The sequence below is a fragment of the Esox lucius genome, chromosome 5 (assembly GCF_011004845.1).
Source record: "Esox lucius isolate fEsoLuc1 chromosome 5, fEsoLuc1.pri, whole genome shotgun sequence".
Classification (NCBI taxonomy): domain Eukaryota; kingdom Metazoa; phylum Chordata; class Actinopteri; order Esociformes; family Esocidae; genus Esox; species Esox lucius.
In genome coordinates, this window is record NC_047573.1 from 34,576,396 (window position 1) to 34,602,632 (window position 26,237).

At 42.1% G+C, this 26,237-nt stretch overlaps 1 protein-coding gene across 3 annotated transcripts in view; it reads right to left on the minus strand.

Moving 5' to 3' along the window:
• Positions 1–611: 611 nt before the first annotated feature.
• Positions 612–26,237, minus strand: part of irf3 (interferon regulatory factor 3) — a 40,064-nt gene continuing 14,438 nt past the window's right edge. For 2 of the 3 annotated variants that reach the window (XM_010897573.4, XM_010897574.4), the window contains exons 3-11: positions 8,884–9,052; positions 3,668–3,720; positions 3,520–3,568; positions 3,294–3,368; positions 2,491–2,685; positions 2,060–2,150; positions 1,524–1,813; positions 1,282–1,406; positions 612–999 (exon numbers count right to left, since the gene is read on the minus strand). In XM_010897573.4, the coding sequence (XP_010895875.2) occupies positions 865–999; positions 1,282–1,406; positions 1,524–1,813; positions 2,060–2,150; positions 2,491–2,685; positions 3,294–3,368; positions 3,520–3,568; positions 3,668–3,720; positions 8,884–9,052 (1,182 nt within the window). In that variant the 3' untranslated portion in view covers positions 612–864. The remainder of the gene's footprint in view (positions 1,000–1,281; positions 1,407–1,523; positions 1,814–2,059; positions 2,151–2,490; positions 2,686–3,293; positions 3,369–3,519; positions 3,569–3,667; positions 3,721–8,883; positions 9,053–26,237) is intronic. The other variant, XM_020046509.2, reaches the window with a different exon arrangement.

The window sequence follows — 26,237 nt, forward strand, 5'->3', positions numbered from 1 at the left end:
ACTAGTCTAAAGAAGGCTAGTTCAATTGCTTCTTTAATCAGCACAGATTTCAGCTGTGCTAACATAATTGCAACAGTTTTTTTAATGAATAATTAGCCTTTGAAAATGATCAACTTGGATTTGCAAACAACGTGCCATTGGAGTGAGTGGTTGCAGATAATGGGCCTCTGTACCCCTATGTAGAAATTTCAATAAAAATCAGCAGTTTCCTACTACAGTAGTCATTTGCAACATAAACAATGTCTACACTGTATTTCTGATCAATTTGATGTTATTTATATGGAAAAATATAAAACATTTTTTGAAAACAATAACATTTCTAAGTGACCCCAAACTTTGAATGGTATTGTACATTACGCTTTTGGCCAGTAAATACTGAATTATTCAAATATGAAACACTGAATGCATTTAGCCATATTTTGTGGAGTAGATGCCATGGTAATGCCTTACCCCCCCACACACAGATAGCAAATAATTGTGCTTGTTTGGATGTTTATCCTCAATCAATAATTCTGCATGCTATGTTTATTATACTAATAAACAGGAGATGAAGGCACAAAACTCCAGAGTTTGGTTCCCAGTTAATTTATTTAACCTAGTTTCTCATATACTTTTTTTTTGGTGCTAAATAGTTGTTAAAATATGGGGAAAATATTAAGCTTTGCGACTGTAAAGTTAACTGTAAATTTGAAGGTTATGATAGAAGAGATGATAACATTTCTTCAGTTCCAGTACAATGACTATAGATTTATCACTTATTCCCTCCATGATATTGGGAAAACCACTGCATTTATTCAAAGTTACCAGCATTTTGTGACCCTAGTCCCTATCTAAACCAATATTGTCCATAATTTAGCCAACCATCTACAGGGAATCCATCCATTCCATCATCTCATCCAGGGACTCCTGCAAGGATAACTGAAGTTCCACAGACTGCAAAGAGGAGGCACCCCCATCCACTGCCATTGATTTGAGCAGCTCCAGTGCAACAAACACCACCTGACATGAAGAGAAAGAAACAAACACTGAGAAAACCAAACAAAATCTGTTAATCTGAGATCTATGCGGAAAATAATTAATGATGAGGACACAACCACAACATTTAGTACATTCATTAGCTGATATGAAAAAAATGCTATGTTAGAACAGGCACCCAAGATATTAAAAAAGCTAAATGTTACCATACTTAACTGTAACAAATGGGGTTTGAGGTAAAATATGGGTTAAGATTAGGTTTTTGGGGTTCTCCACAATAGTAGTATAACACAAAACATTTGTCACCTCAAACGTGATGAGTTTCTTCTCCATGGGCTTATTTTTTGGATCTGGCCACTTTTCCCCAAGACAGAAAAACAAAGAGATAGGGGGGCACTTTTCTCCATGATTTGCAATGAACATAGAAAGCCCTGAATTACAGAGGGAAATGCAATGATGAGCAATATTGCACACACACACACACGCACACAAAAAACATCTTAAATTATGTTATGTAAAGCTTAAACTTTCTTACTCTTTCCTCTCACCTTCAATGAAGATCTTAGTCTGGTACAGAGGCATTTGATGTTTGGATACCTCCTGTGGCCTCCTGCTCATATCGAATTTGTCAAAGCTCCAGTATGCCTTGCTAGCGCCCATGCGTTGGCCATAGATAATGGCACCTGACACTCCCACTTCTATGCCTTCCCCCAACCCATTCAGTATCTGCTGGGTGAGTTTTGCCTGTGTCTGGTCCTGCAAAGATTCTGGACTGGGCAAAAAGACCAGGTATTTTCCAGAGTCTTGATCCAACACAGGACTCTGCATTTGTTCAGGCCTGTTGTGAATTACACCAATGGTTTTATGTCAGAGTGGTTTTGAGTCCATTTCTATGATGTCAGATTGTGTTGTTAAGACTTTATTGCATTGGTCTTACATGACAGATTTGTTTGGTAAAGGTTTTCCTGAAAGTGTAAAAGCTTTCCTTTTTTACTTGACTGAAATAAGCAAGGAAGGCATTTTGTATTGATAGAGGATTTCTTGCATTGTTGTGTGATTGCATTAGGTATAAATTCGGATTTACCTGTAGACTAATCTGAAAGCAGTAGTGTTTGTGACCAGCTGCTCTGACACCTTCACTCCTCGGTAGTACACACACACCCTGAAGTCAGTACCTATACAGTCACAGACATAACAACAGCGATGAGGATAAAAGTGGTCATATACAATGCTGTTCATGCATGCTTGAGGTAAAGTTATCCAACCCCAGTTCCTTGACAATAATTGTCCAATAGGGTTGTACTTAATTCAATTGACCAGATAATTATTAGAATATCTCACTAGATTACTATTTGGACTAAAAACCCACAGGGTTCACATAATTTTTTTTTATGAAAAAGCAGTATAAAAACCATTATAAATTGAGAATGTTCTGTTTTTGTGCATGTTAGCTTGTGCTCATGCTAGGAAAATGGGATAAAAATTGGCTATTTTAAAATAACATGTTCAACTTACTAAAATGGTTGTCTGCTCTGGTACTGGACAATGTGTTCCTGATCTGTTCCATCACCTGCTGTTCTGCCATTAGATGTACTTGTGGTTCGGGGGAAATGGCTTCTCCCACAGAACGCTCCAGTTCATCCATATACTGCTGTTGCCCAAAAAACATATTCCCTCTATTTAACCCCTCTTGTGCATATTGCTCTTGTCCTGTTGGAAAGTTATTAACAGAAATTGGAAAAGACAATATTTACATGCGAGTTTCTCAAAACAGATTAAGCAACATCCAGTCATTAAAAAAAACCTTACCAATGAAGAATTTCAAATATAAATGACTTTTAGTTTAATGGCTTCACAATGCTTGACTTAGGTTAGTATAGTACTTTTAGACAAACAGTGTTTCAGTTCTTTTTTTAGGCAAAATAGCAATCTTTATCGGAACAAACCTTATTAACATACATTTTGATGAACATAGTCTACTCTGTGAATTTGGCAGTTCCTGCACTTATTTCAGCCCAATTCAAGCGCTGTGGCTTCATATCTTTAAAAAAAGTTATGACCAACTTGAAATTTACATTAATGTTGCTAGGTGTTGACCAGAATTCTCCAAACCTGTTTATGGAGATCTACCATTCTATAGGTTTTTGTTTCAAGTGTAACGTATTGCACCTGACTAATTACCAGATAAATAAGTTAATTTAGGTTTGTTGCGACTAAGGTCGGAGCAATAAACCTACAAGAACGTAGCTATCTGGGAACAGGAGCCAGGTCTAGACTATAAAGAGTGAAGCCAAGAGTCCGGAACGGTTAGTGTCTACCTGAGGGATCAATGTTCAACCCTTCCAAACATTGCTGAAGGAAATCCTGGTTGCAAGTGGATGGGTTCACCAATGCTGATGGTGAGCAATTTTGGGAATTAGTAAAATTACAGAGATTCATTAATTAAAGTGATTATGTAGAATTCAGAAATGTCATTAACTTACTTCTGAATAGCATGCATTTACTGCAAGTGTGTCACTAAATTGTAGCATTTCATTGCATTACCTGAGTTTGATGTTGATTCTGTGGAACGGTGAAGGTCCTCAAAGGTCCCCTAAAATATCAAAGGTGGAAAAAACAAGATTAACATTACTTCTGATTTACAGTACACACACTGCATTCCATTCACAAGAAGTTCTGTAAGTATACTCACATCTAGTTCAGGGCTAGGACCTTGATTCGTAAAAGGTTCTGGGTCTTGAGAGCCTTTAGATGGAAAAGAAAGACGAAAAACAAGATGTGTGATCATTTCTAGTGTTGAAGGCCAATAACGTAATAAATACTGTTAATGTAATAACTGTCAATAATGTAATACATTTTCCATTCTTACCAATAATGTAATAACATTTCTGAACCAATAATGTAATAACATTTCTGAAACAATAACGTAATAATTTTTTTCCCATAACGTAATGAGTTCATACACTGGCTTGCTATTACATTATTGCCGGGGTTAATACAAATATTAAACTTGTAATAATTGGAGCCAATAATGTAATATACACATATACAGTTTTGCTCAAACTGAGAATTGGTAATATATGTACCATTTGTAAAGAAAACATGAGCAGGCAAAACACGTGTTTTATTTCTTATGGGATTCACATTCAACTGTAGGTCATAATAGAATGGCACAATCATAAAACAAAACATGGCAAAGAAAAATATGAACTGACCCCTGTTCAAAAGTATCCATATACTTAGTTCTTAATACAGTGTATTGTCCCCTTTACCACCAATGACAGCATGCAGTCTTTTGTAATTGTTGTCTATGAGGCCCCGAATTCTTGCAGGTGGTATTGTTGGCCATTGTCTTGGCAAAATGAACCGCACATTTGAGATCTCCTCAGAGTGGTCTTGATTATATTAAGGTTATGAGACTGTGATGGCCACTCCAGAACCTTCTCCTTTTTCTGCTGTAACCATTGGAGGGTCAACTTGGCCTTGTGTTTAAGGTTATTGTCGTGCTAGAAAGTCCAAGAGCGTCCCATGCGCAGCTTTCATGCAGAAGAATGCAAATTGTTTGCCAGTATTTTCTGATAGCATGCTGCATTCATCTTGCCATACATTTTCACAAGATTCCCAGTGCCTTTAGAGCACATACACCCCAAAAACATCAGTGAGCCACCAACATGCTTCATAGTGGGGATGGTATTCTGTTCACTATAGAACTTGTTGACCTCTCTCCAAACATAGCGCTTATGGTTGTGACCATAAAGCTCTATTTTGGTCTCATCACTCCAAATTATAGTGTGCCAGAAGCTGTGAGGTGTGTCAATGTGTTGTCGGGCATATTGTAACTGGGCTTTTTTGTGGCATTGGCACAATAAAGTATTTCTGGCAACTCAACCATGCAGCTCATTTTTGTTCAAGTATCATCGTATTGTGCTCCTTGAAACAACCACACCGTCTTTTTCCAGAGCAGCCTGTATTTCTCCTGAGATTACCTGTGGGTTTTTCTTTGTATCCTGAACAATTCTTCTGGCAGTTCTGGCTGAAATCTTGTTAAGCAGGTCTTTTGACAGTTCTATTCTGCTCCCCATGGCTCAGTATCTATCCACATGAAAGCTAAAACATTTATTAACTATTTATACACAGACACTGACTGCAATTTAAAAAGCCACAGGTGTGGGAAATTCACCTTTAATTGAAATTTTTACCTGTGTGTGTCACCTTGTGTCTGTAACAAGGATGAACATTCAAGGGTATTTTTACTTTTGATCAGGGCCATTTTGGTGATTTCTGTTATCATTATGATTAAAAAGTATGGAGTATTATTATTATATAATAATACATCTATTAATCAAATATTATTTCATGATTTAATTCCTTGATCATTCATTTCTGTTTTTTTTTATTTCTGAATATATTTATTTATGTATTATCATTTTCACTGCACTGAATTACAGATCACGCTTTGTTAGCTAGCGGTTAGCTGACGTTTGCTAGCTAACTACAGTTACACATCAACCAGCTTTTGCAGCTCTTGAGTCAACGAGAGAAGCTTGCAATGCAATGTATGTAGTGTTCCTTACCTGGCAAGGTGACTGTTCAAATGCTGGAACTCTGAGTGAGTTCTGAACTCACGCGCAAAAAAACTCACGCTGGGGGGTCGTTAAGGAATATTTGAAACTCACGCGTGAAAAGGTTAAGCTAATGAGGGGGTGGGACAAACAGTCAGATGTTGTAATCAAGACTACAACAAAGCTACAGACTGGCAGAGGGCAAAAACGACTGTCCACTGACCGAGATGATCGTCAACTCATTCGAATGTCACTCAACAACTGTAAGATGACATTAAGTGACCCACAAAAAGAATGGCAAACAGCAGCTGGGGTGAAGTGCACAGCGAGGACGGTTTGAAACAGGCTCCTAGGGGTAGGGCGAAGTTGTGCAAAGCTAGAAGAAAGCCCATCAATGAGAAGCAAAGAAAAGCCAGGCTGAAGTTTGCAAAAGACCATAAGGATTGGACTGGAGAGTAATGGAGTAAGGTCATCTTCAAAATCAAGTCAATTTTTCAACTTTGCCCAACTCCTGGTCATCTAATGGTTAGACAGAGATCTGGAGAGGCCTACAAGCCACAGTGTCTTGCACACACTGTTACATTTTGTGGAGGATCGGTGATGATCCGGGGATGGAATCGGGCAGATTTTGTCTTTGTGAAGGACGCATGAATCAAGCCAAGTACAAGGTTATCCTGGAAGAACACCTGCTTCCTTCTGCTCTGACATTGTTTCCCAACTCTGAGAATTGTTTTTTCCAGCAGGACAATGCTCCATGCCACACAGCCAGGTCAATCAAGGTGTGGAGGGAGGACCACCAGATCAAGACCAGCCCAATCTCCAGACCTGAACCCCATTGAAAACCTCTGGAATTTGGTCCTCGCAGCATCCCTGCTCCAGCTCCACCCACTCGCGGCCTCTACCTGGCACTGCTACGCACTCACGGTGTAGTGGACCTGAATGCAGCTCTCACTCAAGATCACAATCACCGAGATACTAACACCTGCATCTCATTGTCTCCCCCTATTTAAGACATTCCTCCGCCACCGCTCGGTTGTGAGGTATTGTTTGTTGTGAACGTGCCAAGCCTTTGACTAGTGATTGCGCTAACCCATGTATCCCTACCTGTTGGGGTTCTCTCCCTTGCCCTGTTACCACCTCTCTCCGTGTTTAGTAGCCTGCCTTCTGACCTGCCTGCCTGCCCTGTTGAATTTTCTGCCAGCCTGCCCGTACCTGTACCGTCGCCTTCTCGTGTTGTCCCCCGGTTACCGAACTCGCCTGCTCACCTCTCTCGTTGTGATTCTTGCCCTTGCCCTTTTGTGCCTTGATATTAAACCGACGGTTGCGTTCCGCAATTGGAACCTCAATTCCTTGGTCCGAGTGTTCATTACAGAATACCTCACTGTACCGATGGATCCAGTGGAACTCCAAGCGCGACTGTCACAACAGGAGGAGAGGATTGAGGAAATGTGTCAGTTGTTATGGAAATCCGGGCCCACTGCTCCTCCCAGCCCTGCAAGTGTGACATGTCTCCCGGAAAGTGCAAGTTTTTTTTGATGCAGTGCTCGTTGTACGTCGCTCACCACCCGGGCCAGTGCACCAGTGAGAGGAACAAGGTGGATTTCATCATCTCCCTGCTAACAGGTAAAGCCCTGGATTGGGCCACAGCTCTGTGATCCGTTAACAGCGCTGAACTTGGCTCGGAAACTCAGTTCCTGTCCCTATTCAGGGAGGTGTTTGATCACCCTGTCTCTGGGCGCCATCTGGGGGATCAGTTGTGCGAGATCAAGCAGGGGACACGTACAGCTGCTGAATACGCAGTGGACTTCCGTACCTTGGCTGCTGGTAGTGGGTGGAGCGAGATGGCACTGCTCACTGTTTATCGCAGGGGGTTAAACAAGAAACTGCAGACGGAGCTGGTCTGTCTAGGGGATCTAACCTCCCTCAACGAATACATCAATGTCTCCATAGCCATCGACAACCTGCTATTAGACCGGAAAAGAACAGCCGCCTCAAGTTCACGTGGCGTTCTCCCTCCCGTCTCTGTCCCGGCACACCCTGCAGACACAGAGCCTATGCAGTTACGTTTAACAAAGGCCGAGCACCATCATCATGTGGAGGGCCTCTGCCTGTACTGCGACGAGAAGGGACACATGGTCTACCAGTGCCCTGCAAGACCTCCCTGTCCCGGAGAGGCCAGGACCCCTGCTAATCTCCAGGTAGGACGGTCTTATCTCTTAAGCATAACCCATAGCCAGTTTCATGTGCCCGTTAGTCTCTCTGTTAAGGGGGTCCCGGTCTACCTGGAGGGTTTGATAGATTTGGGTGCTGCGGGCAGCTTTATAGACCGACAGACAGCGGAACAACTAGGGGTCAAGCTACACCCGATAGACCCGCCGCTGCGGGTAAAGTCCCTGGATGGGAAGGTGCCCTACACACTGAGCTTATTCAGCTAGGAACCGTTAGTGCTGGGACACCCCTGGCTCTGTCTACACGATCCGGATATCTCATGGGGTAAGGGGGAATTGACTTCCTGGAGCGCATCTTGTCTGTCCAACTGTCTGAATGTACCCTGCAGTGCCACCTCGGTGGAGAGCTCCCCGTCTGCATCCAGCCCAGACCTTCCATCCGTCTACCACCAGTATAAGCAGGTCTTCAGTAAGGAAAAGGCTTCCGAACTGCCCCCACACCGGCCGTGGTTTAAATCCTAAAACTAAAGTAGTGGGGGTAGGTTTACTGACCTAAGGGAAAACAGAACTAGTCCTATTGAATAGACCCCTTATCGATTAGGGACACATTCCGATCTGTTCTGGGGCCATCTCATAAGACAGAGTGGTGTTATCTACTGGGTCAGTAAGTTAGGCAGTTAAAAGAAACCCTCTTGTCCCTTCATTCAACCCTTACAGAATCATCTGTTAACCTTCAACATTCCCATGAAAACCTACTAGAACAGAAATTAAGTACATAGGTATGAATGTCTAAAATAATAAGACTCATTACATTGATTATATTTTTTGGTTCCTTTAATATTCCATGGGATGATGCTCACGGAGATGGAACTTCAGGTTTGAAGTATTCCCCACCTGGGCCGACACAATTTTCTGACATGCTTTGCATATTGGGAAACCATCAACATTGATGGTGCCTCTTGGGTCTTTTAAAGATCCAAAATATTTCCTCACCACAGACTTCAGCTGATTTGGTGAGTTCCGATATTGCAATTTCGGTGCGCTGCGCTCTCTGACATGCAGTTCATCATAGCATATTCTAAATCATATCAATATCCAGCTGGAATAATACAGTTAAGATTGTTCACTCCTACCTCACTATCCCAGTGTCTCCTTCCAATCTTGGGTTGGTGTCTTACCTCCCATGGATGATTCATCCGGCCACTTGAACAGTTTATGGGGGTTGGCTGCATCATTTTTGTTGTCAGTTAGCATTGTGAACCCTTTGGCATTAAGGGCAGCACGGAAGTTTCTCTTCCAGGTGGAGGAGTTGCCTTTACCTCTGCCACTGCTAGCCTCAGCCCACGCCTAAAGAAAAAATAATCAGAGGAAGCTAGAAAGGGAACAGTTCAGGCTTCATACCATTCAATTATTTACATTCTAGCCATTCATTTGAGTTTTTCCACCAAAGTAATGCACCAGCCACTACTTTGGGCGATTTACAACACGTGTTGCTAACTACCAACAGCCATCAAAATATATGATGGGTAAATAAATACCCACTGACATATCTATAGTGTGGCCTTTTGTGGTCCAGCAGTCTAAGCTCTGATCCAGCAGTCTAAGCTGCAGTCCAATGCACACATGCAGTTGTGCTCATGCTTACATCTAATTTCAAAATGATACAACATTGGCTATTTTAGCTGATGGAATTTAATTTTAATGTATTGTAGTCCACAAAGGATTCCCACATGGTTCCATTTTATGGTTGTGCTCAAAAGTTTGCAAACTCATACAAAAAAACTGTCTTTTATTTAAGAGAAATACAGCATAGACGTATATTGAGTTTATACAAAGTACTGCCATAGAGTGTCAATATGGTAATTATAAGAAAAATATTTAGGTAAGGAACATTTGTGTCCACGTGTGTGTGGACACAAATGTTCTATGGATGAAACAAAAAAAAACAGGAATAAAAATATAATACACACTATAGAGAAGTAGTTCAAAAGACAAACATGGAATAGTGTAAGGAGCAAATTGGTGTAGAGAAGTCAGTGCAAAAACTAGGGCAAAGAAATAAACAACAGGAAGAATAAACAAAGCATCTGCAAAGTAAACCCCAAATGGTGAAGTAAGTGGATGTAAGTAATTAACCCTCAAAAACTAGGTTTTTCAAATCCGCCTGTCACTACTTTGACATTTTGGCTTCTCAAATGGCCGTCCTTTATAGTAGAAGGAAGTGCTTTATATTTTGGGATTCTGCAGACCCTCAGCTACATGAAGGTTGTATTGAAAACACATTTTCTGAGACACGTATATGAGTAATAATGTGAAATATTCAGAAAAATATATTTTGCAGATATTTTGGTTTTATATTGTAAAGGATAGGAAAAAACATGGCATTTTTTATTACTCTCGTCAACATCCGTTTATTTCTCAAAATGTCTGAAAATCATTGAAAATGCCCATATGGGGTCACTTCCAAAAGCATTCCATAATTTTTTGTAACTCAGCATTTTTAAGAAAACATTTATGGGGTGTCTTGAATAGGAGGTGCCATTATTTCCTTTGGAATTCCCTAGATGTGCCATATTTGGAAGAGGTGAAGATTAGAACAGGGATGTGTCCAGTCTTCCTTTGGATTGTTATACCCACAGGTGACACCCTACACAACTCAGTCACAAGCTGCTCCACAAAGGCCTTGTGGGCAATGAGGCTGTTGGGTGGCATGTTTTGACTCTTCTGGAGGTCCTTGTATACTATTTACACATTTGTCAATGGCAATGTCTCTAAAGTAAAAGAACAGGGTCCTGGGTACATCTCCTGGTCTTGTGGTGCACAGTGCAGTATTGGATCAGCTGGTCTCATAGTTCCACACCCCTCATATATTTGTTGTATTCAACAATGGTTACTGGGACTGTCGCACAGGACCACTCCCTCTTCATTTGTTTGCTTTCATCCTGTCTGCAGTTATAAAAAGTAAATGGTAAAATGCCCAAATCCTAACAACACAACCCATGTTTGTGAATGTTTTCATTTGCAATTTGCCTCATAAAGAGAATAAACAACAAATAGCAACGTAAACAATATAGCCTCTCCCTATCTGCGCACTCAAAGATGACCATAGGCGGCTGAAAGTGGAAGAGTACGCTACAGTAAGGTTGCACTATCGACTTCAATCTACATAATTTAGAGGAAAGAACTGTAAATACCACATAGGCTGCTGCAGTTTTTATAAACATTGCAAAGCAAATTACTCTGAAACAAAATAAAATGTACCATTCTTATTTGCGCATTTAAAGAGTGATAGAAAACCGAATATGCTGTCTCCCCATGAAGGACAATGGGTTTTCGGTCGAGTAACGTTCACCATTATACTTCATAAACTTATGAAACAAATTCTGTCAAATAGCATAGGCGCACATTTGACCACTGGCTGCCTTACCATTATATCACGTTATCATATTGGCCTAGTAATTCCACTAAAACAATGCAAAATTATAATAAACATTATCATAGAATAGCACTTAGTCTACACTTACACTATTTTTCAAATAGTTTGATTCCGTCCTGATACCTTTCATTTTCTGAAAGTTCAGACCCATTTTCACTATCCCCGCTCTACATAATCATTTATGCCAATTCTTTCGCCATGAATATCCCTTTGGCCATTTCTTTTTCTCAAAACAATTGCTTGTACGCTCTCTTTCTAATGGAAAATAAATTAAGCCTTTAACTTCTACGGTGGATAGAAGCAGTGGATAGACATGTTTTTCGTTGATGCTCACGTGTCAAACGCGGTCAGAGGGTTGTTAAGCAAAAGTAAGATGTTGGCAAACAAACAATACACTCACCTAAAGGATTATTAGGAACACCATACTAATACTGTGTTTGACCCCCTTTCGCCTTCAGAACTGCCTTAATTCTACATGGCATTGATTCAACAAGGTGCTGAAAGCATTCTTTAGAAATGTTGGCCCATATTGACAGGATAGCATCTTGCAGTTGATGGAGATTTTGTGGGATGCACATCCAGGGCCATTTCAGTACAGTGAACTCATTGTCATGTTCAAGAAATCAGTTTGAAATGATTCGAGCTTTGTGACATGGTGCATTATCCTGCTGGAAGTAGCCATCAGAGGATTGGTACATGGTGGTCATAAAGGGATGGACATGGTCAAAAACAATGCTCAGGTAGGCCGTGGCATTTAAACGATGCCCAATTGGCACTAAGGGGCCTAAAGTGTGCCAAGAAAACATCCCCCACACCATTACACCACCACCAGCAGCCTGCACAGTGGTAACAAGGCATGATGGGTCCATGTTCTCATTCTGTTTACGCCAAATTCTGACTCTACCATCTGAATGTCTCAACAGAAATCGAGACTCATCAGACCAGGCAACATTCTTCCAGTCTTCAACTGTCCAATTTTGGTGAGCTCGTGCAAATTGTTGCCTCTTTTTCCCATTTGTAGTGGAGATGAGTGGTACCCGGTGGGGTCTTCTGCTGTTGTAGCCCATCCGCCTCAAGGTTGTGCGTGTTGTGGCTTCACAAATGCTTTCCTGCATACCTCCGTTGTAACGAGTGGTTATTTCAGTCAAAGTTGCTCTTCTATCAGCTTGAATCAGTCGGCCCATTCTCCTCTGACCTCTAGCATCAACAAGGCATTTTCGCCCACAGGACTGCCGCATACTGGATGTTTTTCCCTTTTCACACCATTCTTTGTAAACACTAGAAATGGTTGTGCGTGAAAATCCCAGTAACTGAGCAGATTGTGAAAATCTCAGACCGGCCCGTCTGGCGCCAACAACCATGCCACGCTCAAAATTGCTTAAATCACCTTTCTTTCCCATTCTGACATTCAGTTTGGAGTTCAGGAGATTGTCTTGACCAGGACCACACCCCTAAATGCATTGAAGCAACTGCCATGTGATTGGTTGATTAGTTAATTGCATTAATGAGAAATTAAACAGGTGTTCCTAATAATCCTTTAGGTGAGTGTATAAACGCAATATGAAACTAGAGCAGTACATTTCCTGAAGAAAATGTGGTGTGTTTGCTAGTAGAAATATATGGTGGCATCTGTCACTTTGCTGATTTATGATCGGCCGTGGCTTCCAGTTTGATTTGAATGGTGGGCTCTCGGTAGGCGGAACTTCCAGTTTGTTGGGTGGGACTTCCTGTGTGATGTATGTACTTCCTGTATGACGTGTGTTAGAGCGGAACTTCCGGAATGTCCGATGACTTTGTAATTTATGATAGCATTTTTTATGTTTTACAACAATTGATAAACACCGCAGACAAGTGTTAACAGTAACGAGATGTTTGATGCTTAACAAATGGGTCTTGGGTTCCGTAATGTTAAATTCCCAGGCAATTAATAGGCATTATATCAGTGGCAAGATGTTTGATGTTTAACAAAAGGGCTCCAGGGTTTAGCAATGCTAAACCCCTGGCATCTTATGTTCCGATAAGTGCTACAACCGATATCCTACAACCAGTGGGTGTTAACCTTTCATGTTTTACAATGCGTGTGTAGCATGGAGTTTTCCACAAGCAACATATTTTGTGTGTGAGAACATTTACTAAATCTTGCTTTTTTTGGTTCGGATTTACGATTTTGGAAAGTTTCATCCCATTTTAATTGAACATGAGATTGGCCTTAAGATTAGATTGGCCCATTGTAATGGTCCCTAAAATAACCATTAGTACAAACTGTAGTATATGCAGGTTGATAAACATCCCATGTTTCACACAAGGTTTGTAATCCACCATAGCTACGGAAGGTAAACACACAGCATGAGCAATACTGTTATTCTGAAGGAACAAACAACGCTTGGGTTGACCAGACATTATGACTAGGTCGATTGTATCGTGATTGGGTTTAAAATGGTTTATTGTTGAAAATAAAAATTATGATTTTGGTACATGTGTGTATGAGCAATGATGATTTGTGAAATCAAAATTAGTTTTTGAAGTCAGCATTAACTTTTGAGTTGCATTATATGGCAAAATGTTACAAAGTTACCCAGAAGGTTCAGTTTAAATTTTCATGAACAATAATGTTTAGTTGACAGGTTAAGATATGTTATTTCAGGTAAACAAAACCTTTGTAAGCGCGTCTTCTTAAAACGTCTTAGCATTAACGCAAGATTGTTTTCTTCACATTTGTAGAAATGTTTAACAGGCAACAAAGCTTGCAAACTGTAGTATTTGTGAGTTCATGAATACTTTTTTTATGTGTCTGTGTTGTGTGTGTTTGTCTCTGTGTGGGTGGGCGGATGCAGGGGGCTTCCGGGAAAGATGTGTTCCATTCTTGTAATGATTTGAAGATACCTGTGAAAGCGGATGAGTCTGTCATTAATTAATAAAATTATGTGATAACTAACAAGAACGTTTTTTCTACCAAACAGGAAGTATCAATATATTTGGTTGTCAAACGTCAACATCTAACTAGTTAAGCTTAATCCACAATTTTAATCATTGTAACCGGTATAGTTCTAACATGAAGAATGATGAAGTATAACCAATGACAAAGTTAAGAGGCGTAACATTTGGAGGCGCCCCGGTTGTGTTGTCATTATTTAATCCGCGGCTACCACAGAAGACATCTGTTGTTTCCAGCGTAGGCCGTTTAGTAAGTACAAGTTATTTAATTTTAAAGAATTGCTTTGAATTGTGTTGAAATTATAAATGCTAACAACCGACACATTTGAATTTTTTAATAATGTATTAAACAATTATATTAACATAATGGAACAATCCAAATGTTACGCTTTCATCTGTCTTTCATATTGTCTGTTTTATATCTCTGGTTTAGGGTGGACCTTCAGACCTTGGTAAGTAGTGTTTTAACATTATTAATAATCAGCTTTAAATACCTGTATACGCTTGGTCTTCTTCTGTTACCCTTGTTTGTTTTCATTTCAAACCAAGTAACCATCAGCAGTGTTGATTGGACTGCACAGTTGTGATTTGATACAACATACTGAAAATATACGCTTTTTGTGTAAGTCTAAACATTTACTGACATTTTTTACTTTGTAATACATATTTCACCTTCAATTAATCAAAACTGTGATCTATATAAATGTATGTTTGAGATTGAATATTATTTTAACTTGTAAGTGGATTGTTATTTACATGTAAAGATAGAGAAATGGCAGGTGATAATACTAACTACACACCAGACACAGAACAACCATCAACATCTACACATAATCAACAGACCACACCCCAAAATACAAATGAACCGGCCATTACTTTGTTACACAACAAACAGGACAGTAATCCACAGATACTAAGTTTGTTAGCAGAGGTTAGAAGCCCCCATTTTTTACATGATCTAGTTGACCCCCCTACAAATTCCCTGACGCAAACTTCATTGCAACGACCCAGATTATTTCGAAAGGTTCAGATCTTTAGCACAACGTAGTGGTGGTGATGTTAGAGTAATACAACTTAATGAGTTTGACAATGTAGAATTACAACAGTTGTTTCCAAAATACTGTTTCCAAAATACTGGTGAAACTGGTGAATTTGGCACATGCTGTGCACTCATTATTGAAGGATACTTTGATTGTTAGAGCTTCAGACTTTGTACATGGGCCAGGTGAACGCCTGCAGATTGAGTTGACTGGTGAATCTTTGATCTCCTCTGTACATGTGACCATTAGAGCTGATGAATATAATGAACACACGTTTGGTCATTTCCTTAAAAGTGTTATGCAGAGTAATGCAGAGATTTTGATTAATGAATCACTAGAGCTGGTGGTACAAATTGTCAACAACCATGAGGGTGGTGCCCCACTATTAATAGATCAGATTGTCAATAAAAAAATAAAACATTTATATGTGGTTGTGGCAGTACACATATGCTGAGGCCCTGGTTAGTGGTCGTGAGTTACATGTCGGGGCTTGTTTAGCGTTTGATGATTGTGTGACATTCACAGATATTGTTCGGTTTGAAGAAATGACAGGGTGTACAATAGTTGTCTTTCATCGAACACGGGATGGTCACTTTACCAAGTTTCAAAACATCAAGGACACCCACCCTAGAACTAGTCTTTATGTACTCACAGGACAACCATTTCTATGGCATCACAAACCTAAAAGGTTTTCTGGGGGTGTTATATATCTGTGAGTGGTGTTATACAGGTTTAACACTCACAGTGATAATGGCTGGAAACATAGCTGTAGTGTTTGCCATCATACAGATTGTCATACCCAACGTAGAAACACAAAGCAGTGCCCGGACCCTAAGTGGATATGTTATTCTGACTTTTGTTATAGACAACATAAACGCTTGAAGTTCCACAAAGGTGCAGGTTGTTGGGTTAGCAGGTGTGACCAGAAAAATTACTGTGTTGATTGTGGTTATCAATATACTGTTAATATTACCAACTATAAATCCCAAAAGTGTGCGTCAAACATGTGTCCCAATTGTAACGTGGATCACACTATTGAAATTAATCATCAGTGTTTCATAAAACCCTATAAACCCGAGGACCCCAGTGAGCGCTACATATTTTAAGATTTTGAGACAATTGCCAATCATGTGAACGGTGTACACACTGCATATTTTGGGTGAGCAATCAGCTTTGATAACGAGATGTGGTGTTCAGCCGGAGATGGTTGTGTCGCTGCTTTTTTCCAAAAGTTTAGACAGCCAAAATATATTGACTCCAACTTTATAGCACACAACTCTAAAGGTTTCGATGGTTACATCTTGATGCAACACCTTTTTAACAATGGTATTGGTGTAACACTTATTACTAATGGTAGCAAGCTCATGATTTTTACAGACAGCACATTAAATCAGAGACAAATTGATAGTCATTGCTTCCTACCAATGAAGCTGGTGGCTTTGCCATGTGCTATGGGATTTAAGGATTCAACACTACTTTCCTTACAAGTTTAACGTCAAGAAGATGAGAACTATGTTGGACCCCATCCAGAACCACATTATTACGGTGTGAATACCATGATAGCTAAAGAAAAATATGATTTTTTGCAATAGTATGAAACAGTTTCCACAGACACCTTTGTCATGAATGATGAAACAAAGGCTTACTGCGTGAATGATGTGGTCATCTTGAGAGAGGTTTGTATGCATTACAGACTCAGGTTCCTGGAATGTGGTGGTGTTGACCCCTTCCGGTCAATTACAATTGCTTCGGCTTGTATGAAAGCAATCATAAGATTCCTCACCAAGGACACAATCCCATTGGTCCCCTCAGAAGACTACACTCGTTGTCAGAAGACCTTCTCAAACAGCTTGATACAATGGCTCGAATATCAGGCCTCTGGTGAGAATATATTGATACAGAATGCCCTGAACCGGGGTGAAATGAAAATTGAGGCATACTATGTCGATGGATACGCCGAACGCGATGGTGTGTGCACTGCCTATGAATTTCTAGGCTGTTTCTGGCAGGGCTGTTTCTGAGACTGGGGCTGATGTAGTATTCAAATGGTGAATTCATTTTCAAGTGTGACAGCAACCAATAAAACTGCTGACGCTAGAAGGCCTTTGGGGTGGGGGGAGTTTTTAGAGGCCATGGCATTTTACAACTTTCAACATGCCTTTTACATCTATTCCAAATGAGCTTGTAAGGTGTAAAATATTTTTTTTATGAACAAATGCCTGACGACACACCGGATCATTTAGTCATACCCTACCCCAGGTACCTACCCTAGGTTTGCATAGAAACAGGGCTTCTGCAATTGATTATTAAACAAACAAAGCTTTGTCTGTACCCCCTACCATAGACCCACACAATGGCTTGCATTCGGATGTGATGTTTTTATTTTTAATTATGTCTGTGATTCCATGCCAATGTGTATGTTTAACCTTAAATAATTTTTATGAAATTAGCACACAATAGAAATGAGTCCTAGATGAAAATTGCTTCACCACACTGGTCATTTCTGCAGTAATCATTTCCATGCTGTTTGATTATTGTTTCCTATTAGTAGTCAACCAAGACTTGTCTTTGGTTTGACACTTTTCTAATGGAGTAAAAAATGTAATAAACAACCAAATTAACTGTGTGGGGCAGTTGTCTGAACCTAATCTCATGTCGTACATTCCCTGACTTGATCAGGGATAGGTGTTGACCGCACTCCTCATCTTGGTGCACAGTTGAATGCATAAAGGGCATTTTTCTCAATAGATGTCTGTGTGAAAGGAACTCTGAATAAATCCAACTGTTTTCATACATTCCCCAGATATACAGTATAGGAGTGCCATCTTTCTAAAATATGTTCCCTTTGAGTGTCCTTCGAGCAGTATGTTTTCTTACCATGGCTCTTGTTTTTGTCTCATTCTTGCATTTTTTACTCTTTGGTAGGCTCTTCTTACCAGATGGTCTCTTTCTAACATCGAGTCATAATCATCAATCCTGATCCATCCTGCTGTTTAGTTTGGGGTGCCATAACATTGCAGACGACCTCACCAACTACATTCCTCGCTGCATTTTTCAGATGTGGTTTTGCTATTGAGAACCCACGCTTCAACAAAGTTATTGCCATCGGGAAAAGCCCTTGGAAAAGGCCCCCATAGACCAGTCCCATATATTGTAGCGCTACCATGATAATCCCGTTACCGGCCTGTGTTGTGTAGTATTCAACATACCTTTGAGGATCATCGTAGAGTTTCTGTAGCTGCATCTTATAGTCTAGAAGATTGTTTGACGGGTCTGAAGTGTAATTTTGCAAACACCTTTCCCACTACTCCTCCATGAACTGCCACCTTAACGTGGTGGAGGGGTTTGAGTACCTGAGTGACCCTAAGAGCTATGTTGTCTGGGGCTAAATGCCCCTGGTAGGGTCTCCCAAGGCAAACGGATCCTAGGCGAAGGGTCAGACTAAGAGCGGTTCAAAACCCTTTAATGATGAGTAATTTTTTGAGTATCGTGACATCGCCCGGTATGGCGCAGCCGGGGCAACACCCTGGAGCCAGGCCCGGGGTTAGGGCTCGTACGCGTGCGCCTGGTGGCCGGGCCTTTCCCCATGGGGCCCGACCGGACTCAGCCGGAACGAGCGACGTGGGGCCGCCTTCCCGTGGGCTCACCACCTACAGGAGGGACCATAAGGGGTCGGTGCGGAGAGGATCGGAGAGGATCGGGCGGCAGTCAAAGGCAGGGGCCTCGAACAACCCGATCCCTGGACACGGAAACTAGCTCTAGGGACGTGGAACGTCACCTCGCTGGCGGGAAAGGAGCCTGAGATCTTGAGTGAGGTTGAAAGGTTCCGACTAGAGGTAGTCGGGATCACCTCTACGCACGGCTTGGGCTCTGAAACCACACTCATTGAGAGAGGATGGACTCTTCACCACTCTGGAGTTGCCCATGGTGAGAGGCGGCGGGCTGGTGTGGGTTTGCTTATAGCTCCCCAGCTCTGCCGCCATGTGTTGGAGTTTACCCTGGTGAACGAGAGGGTTGTTTCCCTGCGCCTACGGGTCGGGGATAGGTCTCTCACTGTTGTTTGTGCCTACGGGCTGAACCGCAGTGCAGAGTACCCGACCTTCTTGGAGTCTCTGGGAGGGGTGCTGGAAAGTGCTCCGACTAGGGACTCTATCGTTCTACTGGGGGACTTCAACGCCCACGTGGGCAACGACAGTGACACCTGGAGGGGCGTGATTGGGAGGAACGGCCCCCCTGATCTAAACCCGAATGGTGTTCAGTTATTGGACTTCTGTGCTAGTCACGGTTTGTCCATAACGAACACCATGTTCAAGCATAAGGGTGTCCACGTGGCACTGATGGACACCCTAGGCACTGATGGACACCCTAGACACCCTAGGCCGTAGGTCGATGATCGACTTTGTTGTCGTTTCATCTGACCTGCGGCCGTATGTCTTGAACACTTGGGTGAAGAGAGGGGCGGAGCTGTCAACTGATCACCACCTGGTGGTGAGTTGGATCCGATGGCGGGGGAGGAAGCTGGAAAGACTCGGCAGACCCAAGCGTACTGTAAGGGTCTGCTGGGAACGTCTGGCCGAGTCCCCTGTCAGAGAGATCTTTAATTTCCACCTCCGGCAGAGCTTCGACTGGATCCCAAGGGAGGCTGGAGATATTGAGTCCGAGTGGACCATGTTCTCCACCGACCATTGTCGAAGCGGCCACTCGGAGCTGTGGCCGTAAGGTCTCCGGTGCCTGTCGAGGTGGCAATCCCCGAACCCGGTGGTGGACACCGGAAGTAAGGGATGCCGTCAAGCTGAAGAAGGAGTCCTATCAAGCCTGGTTGGCTTGTGGGACTCCCGAAGTGTCCTGCGAGGAGTTCGGTGAGGCAATGGAGAAGGACTATCGGCTGGCCTCGAATAGATTCTGGCAAACCGTCCGGTGCCTCAGGAGAGGAAAACAGTGCCCTACCAATGCTGTTTACAGTAGAGGTGGGCAGCTGTTGACCTCAACTCGGGATGTTGTCGGGCGGTGGAAGGAGTACTTTGAGGATCTCCTCAATCCCGCCGTCACGTCTTCCATTGAGGAAGCAGAGGATGAGGGCTCAGAGGTGGACTCGTCCATCACCCGGGCTGAAGTCACTGAGGTGGTCAAGAAACTCTTCGGTGGCAAGGCACCGGGGGTGGATGAGATCCGCCCTGAGTACCTCAAGTCTCTGGATGTTGTGGGGCTGTTTTGGTTGACACGCCTGTGCAACATCGCGTGGCGGTCGGGGACAGTGCCTCTGGGATGGCAGACCGGGGTGGTAGTCCCTCTTTTTAAGAAGGGGAACCGGAGGGTGTGTTCCAACTACAGGGGGATCACACTTCGCAGCCTCCCCGGGAAAGTCTATGCCAGGGTTCTGGAGAGGAGAATATGGCCGATAGTAGAACCTCGGATTCAGGAGGATCAGTGTGGTTTTCGTCGAGGCTGTGGAACACTGGACCAGCTCTATACCCTCTACGGGGTGCTGGAGGGTTCATGGGAGTTTGCCCAACCAGTCCACATGTGTTTTGTGGATTTGGAGAAGGCATTCGACTGTGTCCCTCGCGGCATCCTGTGGAGGGTGCTTTGGGAATATGGGGTCCTGGGTCCTTTGCTAAGGGCTGTCAGGTCCCTGTACGACCGAAGCAGGAGCTTGGTCCACATTTCCGTCTGTAAGTCAGACTTGTTCCCAGTGCATGTTGGACTCCGGCAGGGCTGCCCTTTGTCGCCGGTTCTGTTCGTAATTTTTATGGACAGAATTTCTAGGCACAGCCAGGAGCCGGATGGTGTCAGGTTTGGGGACCACACAATTTCGTCTCCGCTCTTTGCGGATGATGTTGTCGTGTTGGCCCCTTCAAACCAGGACCTTCAGCATGCACTGGGACAGTTTGCAGCCGAGTGTGAAGCGGTGGGGATGAGAATCAGTACCTCCAAATCCGAGGCCATGGTCCTCAGTCGGAAAAGGGTGGCTTGCCCACTTCAGGTTGGTGGAGAGTGCCTGCCTCATTTGGAGGAGTTTAAGTATCTAGGGGTCTTGTTCACGAGTGAGGGAAGGATGGAACGGGAGATTGACAGACGGATCGGTGCAGCTTCTGCAGTAATGCGGTCAATGTATCGGTCTGTCGTGGTGAAGAAAGAGCTGAGCCGCAAGGCGAAGCTCTCGATTTACCGGTCAATATACGTTCCTACTCTCACCTATGGTCATGAGCTTTGGGTCATGACCAAAAGGACAAGATCCCGGACACAGGCGGCCGAAATGAGCTTTCTCCGCAGGGTGGCTGGGCGATCCCTTAGAGATAGGGTGAGAAGCTCGGTCACCCGGGAGGAGCTCAGAGTAGAGCCGCTGCTCCTCCACATCGAGAGGGGTCAGCTGAGGTGGCTTGGGCATCTGTTTCGGATGCCTCCGGAACGCCTTCCTGGGAAGGTGTTCCGGTCCCGTCCCACCGGGAGGAGACCCCGGGGAAGACCTTGGACACGCTGGAGGGACTATGTCTCCCGGCTGGCCTGGGAACGCCTCGGTGTCCCCCCGGAAGAGCTGGAGAAAGTGTCTCGGGAGAGGGAGGTCTGGGCATCTCTGCTTAGACTGCTGCCCCCGCAACCCGGCCCCGGATGAAGCGGAAGAAGATGATGATGATGATGATTTCCCACTACGAATAAAACCATTTGATTCTGATAAGATTTCACTTCAATACAGATCTCATAAAACTGACAAAGAGGTACATAGTGTGAATTGTCATATGTCACTGTGACAACTTTTCCCTGCAATATGTACAGTTCTCAAAAGAGGACATGGCTGTCCCAAACTCTTTGATAATCAATGATATCTGTGTAGATGTATAAGATGTTAAACCTTGCCAGAATATCTGTGGGGAATGGGTCACCCCTGCTGATCGCAGTCGATGTAAATGACATGGTCCAGCAAATCCTAGTGTTTTATCCAGTTTGTAGGTCAAGGACTTGTTCTGATTCTATCCAACTGTTGAATTTCTCAGACCAACCAAGCCATTTCACAAGATTTCTTTTCTTCCCTTTTTGTACTCTCATCCAGAACTGCTTTCACTTTAAAAGTTTTATCTTTAGCCACAATTATTTTCAGTAATTCCTGTTTATAAAAGGTCACATTACCATCTTAATCTTTTATTCTATGTACAGGAGGTACCCATGGAATGCATTCAATTATTGTAAAATATTCATCTGTGTAACCTTTTTCATAGCCTTTGGTAAACATCCCTCTCAACTTTGAGAGTCTCACAGTATCTCCAACTCTGAACTTTTATTACCATTTGTCATCATTGTTGTACCATAAAAGTTCTTGAGAACTAGCATAACATTTTCTTCACAAACATCAAGAGACTTCATTTTAATGGACCGATGTTACTGTAGGTATGGTTGTATCCGTGAACTAAATCTTGAATAACCTCATCATAGCGATGAGTGTTGGTAGCTGTGAGATACTGCCACATTTGTGATTTAAAAGTTTTATTAAATCTCTCAAACGAAACTCGCTTTGACATAATTTCCTGTGGCAAAATGTTTTATGTTGTACTTCTTCATTAACAATTCAAAATGTGAATTACAAAACTCCTTCCCTTTGTCCGTTTGGACTTTTTGTGGTGTTCTTCCTTCTTTTAATATGTCTTCAAATGCTCGCTTTACCTCGATAGCGCTTTTATTTCTCAGCACACAAATCCATGCTTTGGATTATTCACGATAATTTCATGTTATAGTATTCCATAGTATAAACACTCATGTCAACCAAATCCAGCTGAAATTGTGAATTTATATCATGAACGATAACTCTATTTCTATGAAAATATATAGCTACAGGACTGTGTAGCGTGTATGTATCCTGAGTGAGTAGCCAGTCATTTGCCTCGCCATTTTTGAGGATCTCCCCAGTTTTCTCCAAGTACGCTCTTTTCAAACCCTCTCTTCCCACATAAGCACCAGGGTTTGATGGGTCGTAGTAAATCATTTTCATAATCTGTTCAGACATCATAGAGCGTTGTTGGGTCAATAATGAGAAGGACTACATGTTTAACATAGTTTTATTTGAGTCTTTGGAATTACATATCATCCAAGAATTTCAGAAAAGTTCAAACAAACATTCAAACATTTTAGAAATACAATCTACATCCACAGCTTCATTACTCATCAATATTGTTGTTAGCATTTAAAAATGTCAAAAAAGTTGTTTAGAGCATTTGTTTCAATGCCGTTTAACAACAATTGCGACCAATCATCAGATGTGTTCCTGACTGTTTCATATGCTTGTTCAGATTATTATAACACTTTATACTGACATAGTCTTGGTTATTAAAAAGTCTACAACCATGAAATCCACTCTTGATAGCTTTGTGCATCAACTGTTTAATTATTAGAGCCACATATAATTTGTTTAGATATGTAAACACAACAACTGAAGTTACACACACTTCGACAGCAGACTCTTTGCTTTCGTTGCACCAACACACTACTGCGTTGCATACAGCTTCCCCATTAAATGTATCCACGTATTCATCCCTATTCTCACTCAGTCTCTGTGTGATGTTCAGGTCCGACTTGAATTAGTACAAAAGTTCTTAACCACCATGTGAATTTCGGTCAGCTGTGCTTGGAAACCAGCTTTGACCAACTCATTTCAGTCACGGTGTTAAAACTGTCTCCACAATGTCATCATAATGGGTCACAAAACAATAATCATGTGGGTCCAAACTTGAACGTGTTCTCTGGCTCAGGAGGTCCACTTCACATCTGATGCATGCTTTGTGGAGAATAGCCGCAACAACATTCTCCAGGATCATATCCAATGATGCTTTGATGATCTTTAAAACCTGCGAAGCAAGGCTTTTGTCCACTTTGTGACTCTTGTCAGTATTTGAAACGTATGATAGATTAAGATCATGTCTTTGCCGTCCATTTGTAATCTCTTGCCGACTCGCTGAGCAGCGGTTAAGCTGGAGGCTTTCAAAGGTGTTTCACCCAAAACGTTGATCGCTGCACAATCCGCCATGGTTTGTAATGTGTACGTAAGTTTACTCAGGTAAGACTGAAAGACCATCACTGGGGTCTGTGTGGTTTAAATACACAGACCACGCAAACCACCTATGGCCTTATGAAACATGTAAGGTTAACACCCACTGGTTGTAGGACAACTGTTGTAGCACTTATTTGAACATAAAATGCCGGGGAACGTAGCATTGCTGAACGCCCTTTTGTTAAACATTAAACATCTTGCCACTGATATAATGCCTATTAATTGCCTGGGAATTTAACATTCCGGAACACTAAGACCAATTTGTTAAACATCAAACATCTGGATACTGTTATAACACTTGTCTATGGTGTTTATTAATCGTTGTAAAACATGAACAAATCAATGCAATCATAAATTAATAAGTCACCGGACATGCATACATCATCCCAGAAGTTCCTCCCTAACAAACGTCACACAGGAAGTTCCACCCAACAAACCGGAAATCCCGCCTACCAACCCGGAAGTCCTGACCACCTGTCAAATCTAAATGGAAGTCCCGCCCTCCTGGGTCATAAATCAGCAGAAGCCACCCTATATTTCTACTCTTGCTAGCTGTTTAAAAAGTATTTATGGTTCAAAATAGTGTTTCACTATTGAGAGGTTTGTATTTTTTAAGGTTCCAGAGATACTGTTGTGGAGGGTAATTAGCATAAATTAGCATACATTACATAGTTAATAAAAGTTTTACCAATGACAGGTCTCGTGTCTGTAGCTCAAACAGTTTCAAAGATAAAGCCTAATAGTTAATTAACGCTAACTACGCTACTTTGCATATGTAACATCAAAAAACTTTTCATCATATGAACTAGAGATAGTCTAAACTTGTAAAACAAAGTTGGTACTACAGCCTAGTACAAACCCGATTCCAAAAAAGTTGGGACACTGTACAAATTGTGAGTAAAAAAGGAATGGAATCATTTACAAATCTCATAAACTTATATTAAATTCACAATAGAATATAGATAACATATCGAATGTTGAAAGTGAGACATTTTGTAATATCATGCCAAATATTGGCTCATTTTGGAATTCATTAGAGCTACATATTCCAAAAAAGTTGGGACAGGTAGCAATAAGAGGCCGTACATTTTTTTACAGATAAGGAACAGCTGGAGGACCAATTTGCAACTTATTATGTCAATTGGCAACATGATTGGGTATAAAAAGAGCCTCTCAGAGTGGCAGTGTCTCTCAGAAGTCAAGATGGGCAGAGGATCAACAATTCCCCCAATGCTGCGGCGAAAAATAGTGGAGCAATATCAGAAAGGAGTTTCTCAGAGAAAAATTGCAAAGAGTTTGAAGTTATCATAATCTACAGTGCATAATATCATCCAAAGATTCAGAGAATCTGGAACAATCTCTGTGCGTAAGGGTCAAGGCCGGAAAACCATACTGGATGCACGTGATCTTCGGGCCCTCAGACGGCACTGCATCACATACAGGAATGATACTGTAATGGAAATCACAACATGGGCTCAGGAATACTTCCAGAAAACATTGTCGGTGAACACAATCCACCGTGCCAGTCGCCGTCAAAAAATAAGCCGTATCTAAACAGGATCAAGAAGCGCAGGCGATTTCTCTGGGCCAAGGATAATTTAAAATGGACTGTTGCAAAGTGGAAAAGTGTTCTGTGGTCAGACAAATCAAAATTTGAAGTTCATTTTGGAAAACTGGGATGCCATGTCATCCGGACTAAAGAAGACAAGGACAACCCAAGTTGTTATCAGCGCTCAGTTCAGAAGCCTGCATCTCTGATGGTATGGGGTTGCATGAGTGCGTGTGGCATGGGCAGCTTATCTGGAAAGGCACCATCAATGCTGAGAGTCATATCCAAGTTCTATAACAACATATGCTCCCATCCAGACGTTGTCTCTTTCAGGGAAGACCTTGCATTTTCCAACATGACAATGCCAGACCACATACTGCATCAATTACAATGTCATGGCTGCATAGAAGAAGGATTTGGGTACTGAAATGGCCAGCCTGCAGTCCAGATCTTTCACCCATAGAAAACATTTGGCGCATCATAAAGAGGAAGGTGCGACAAAGAAGACCTAAGACAGTTGAGCAACTAGAAGCCTG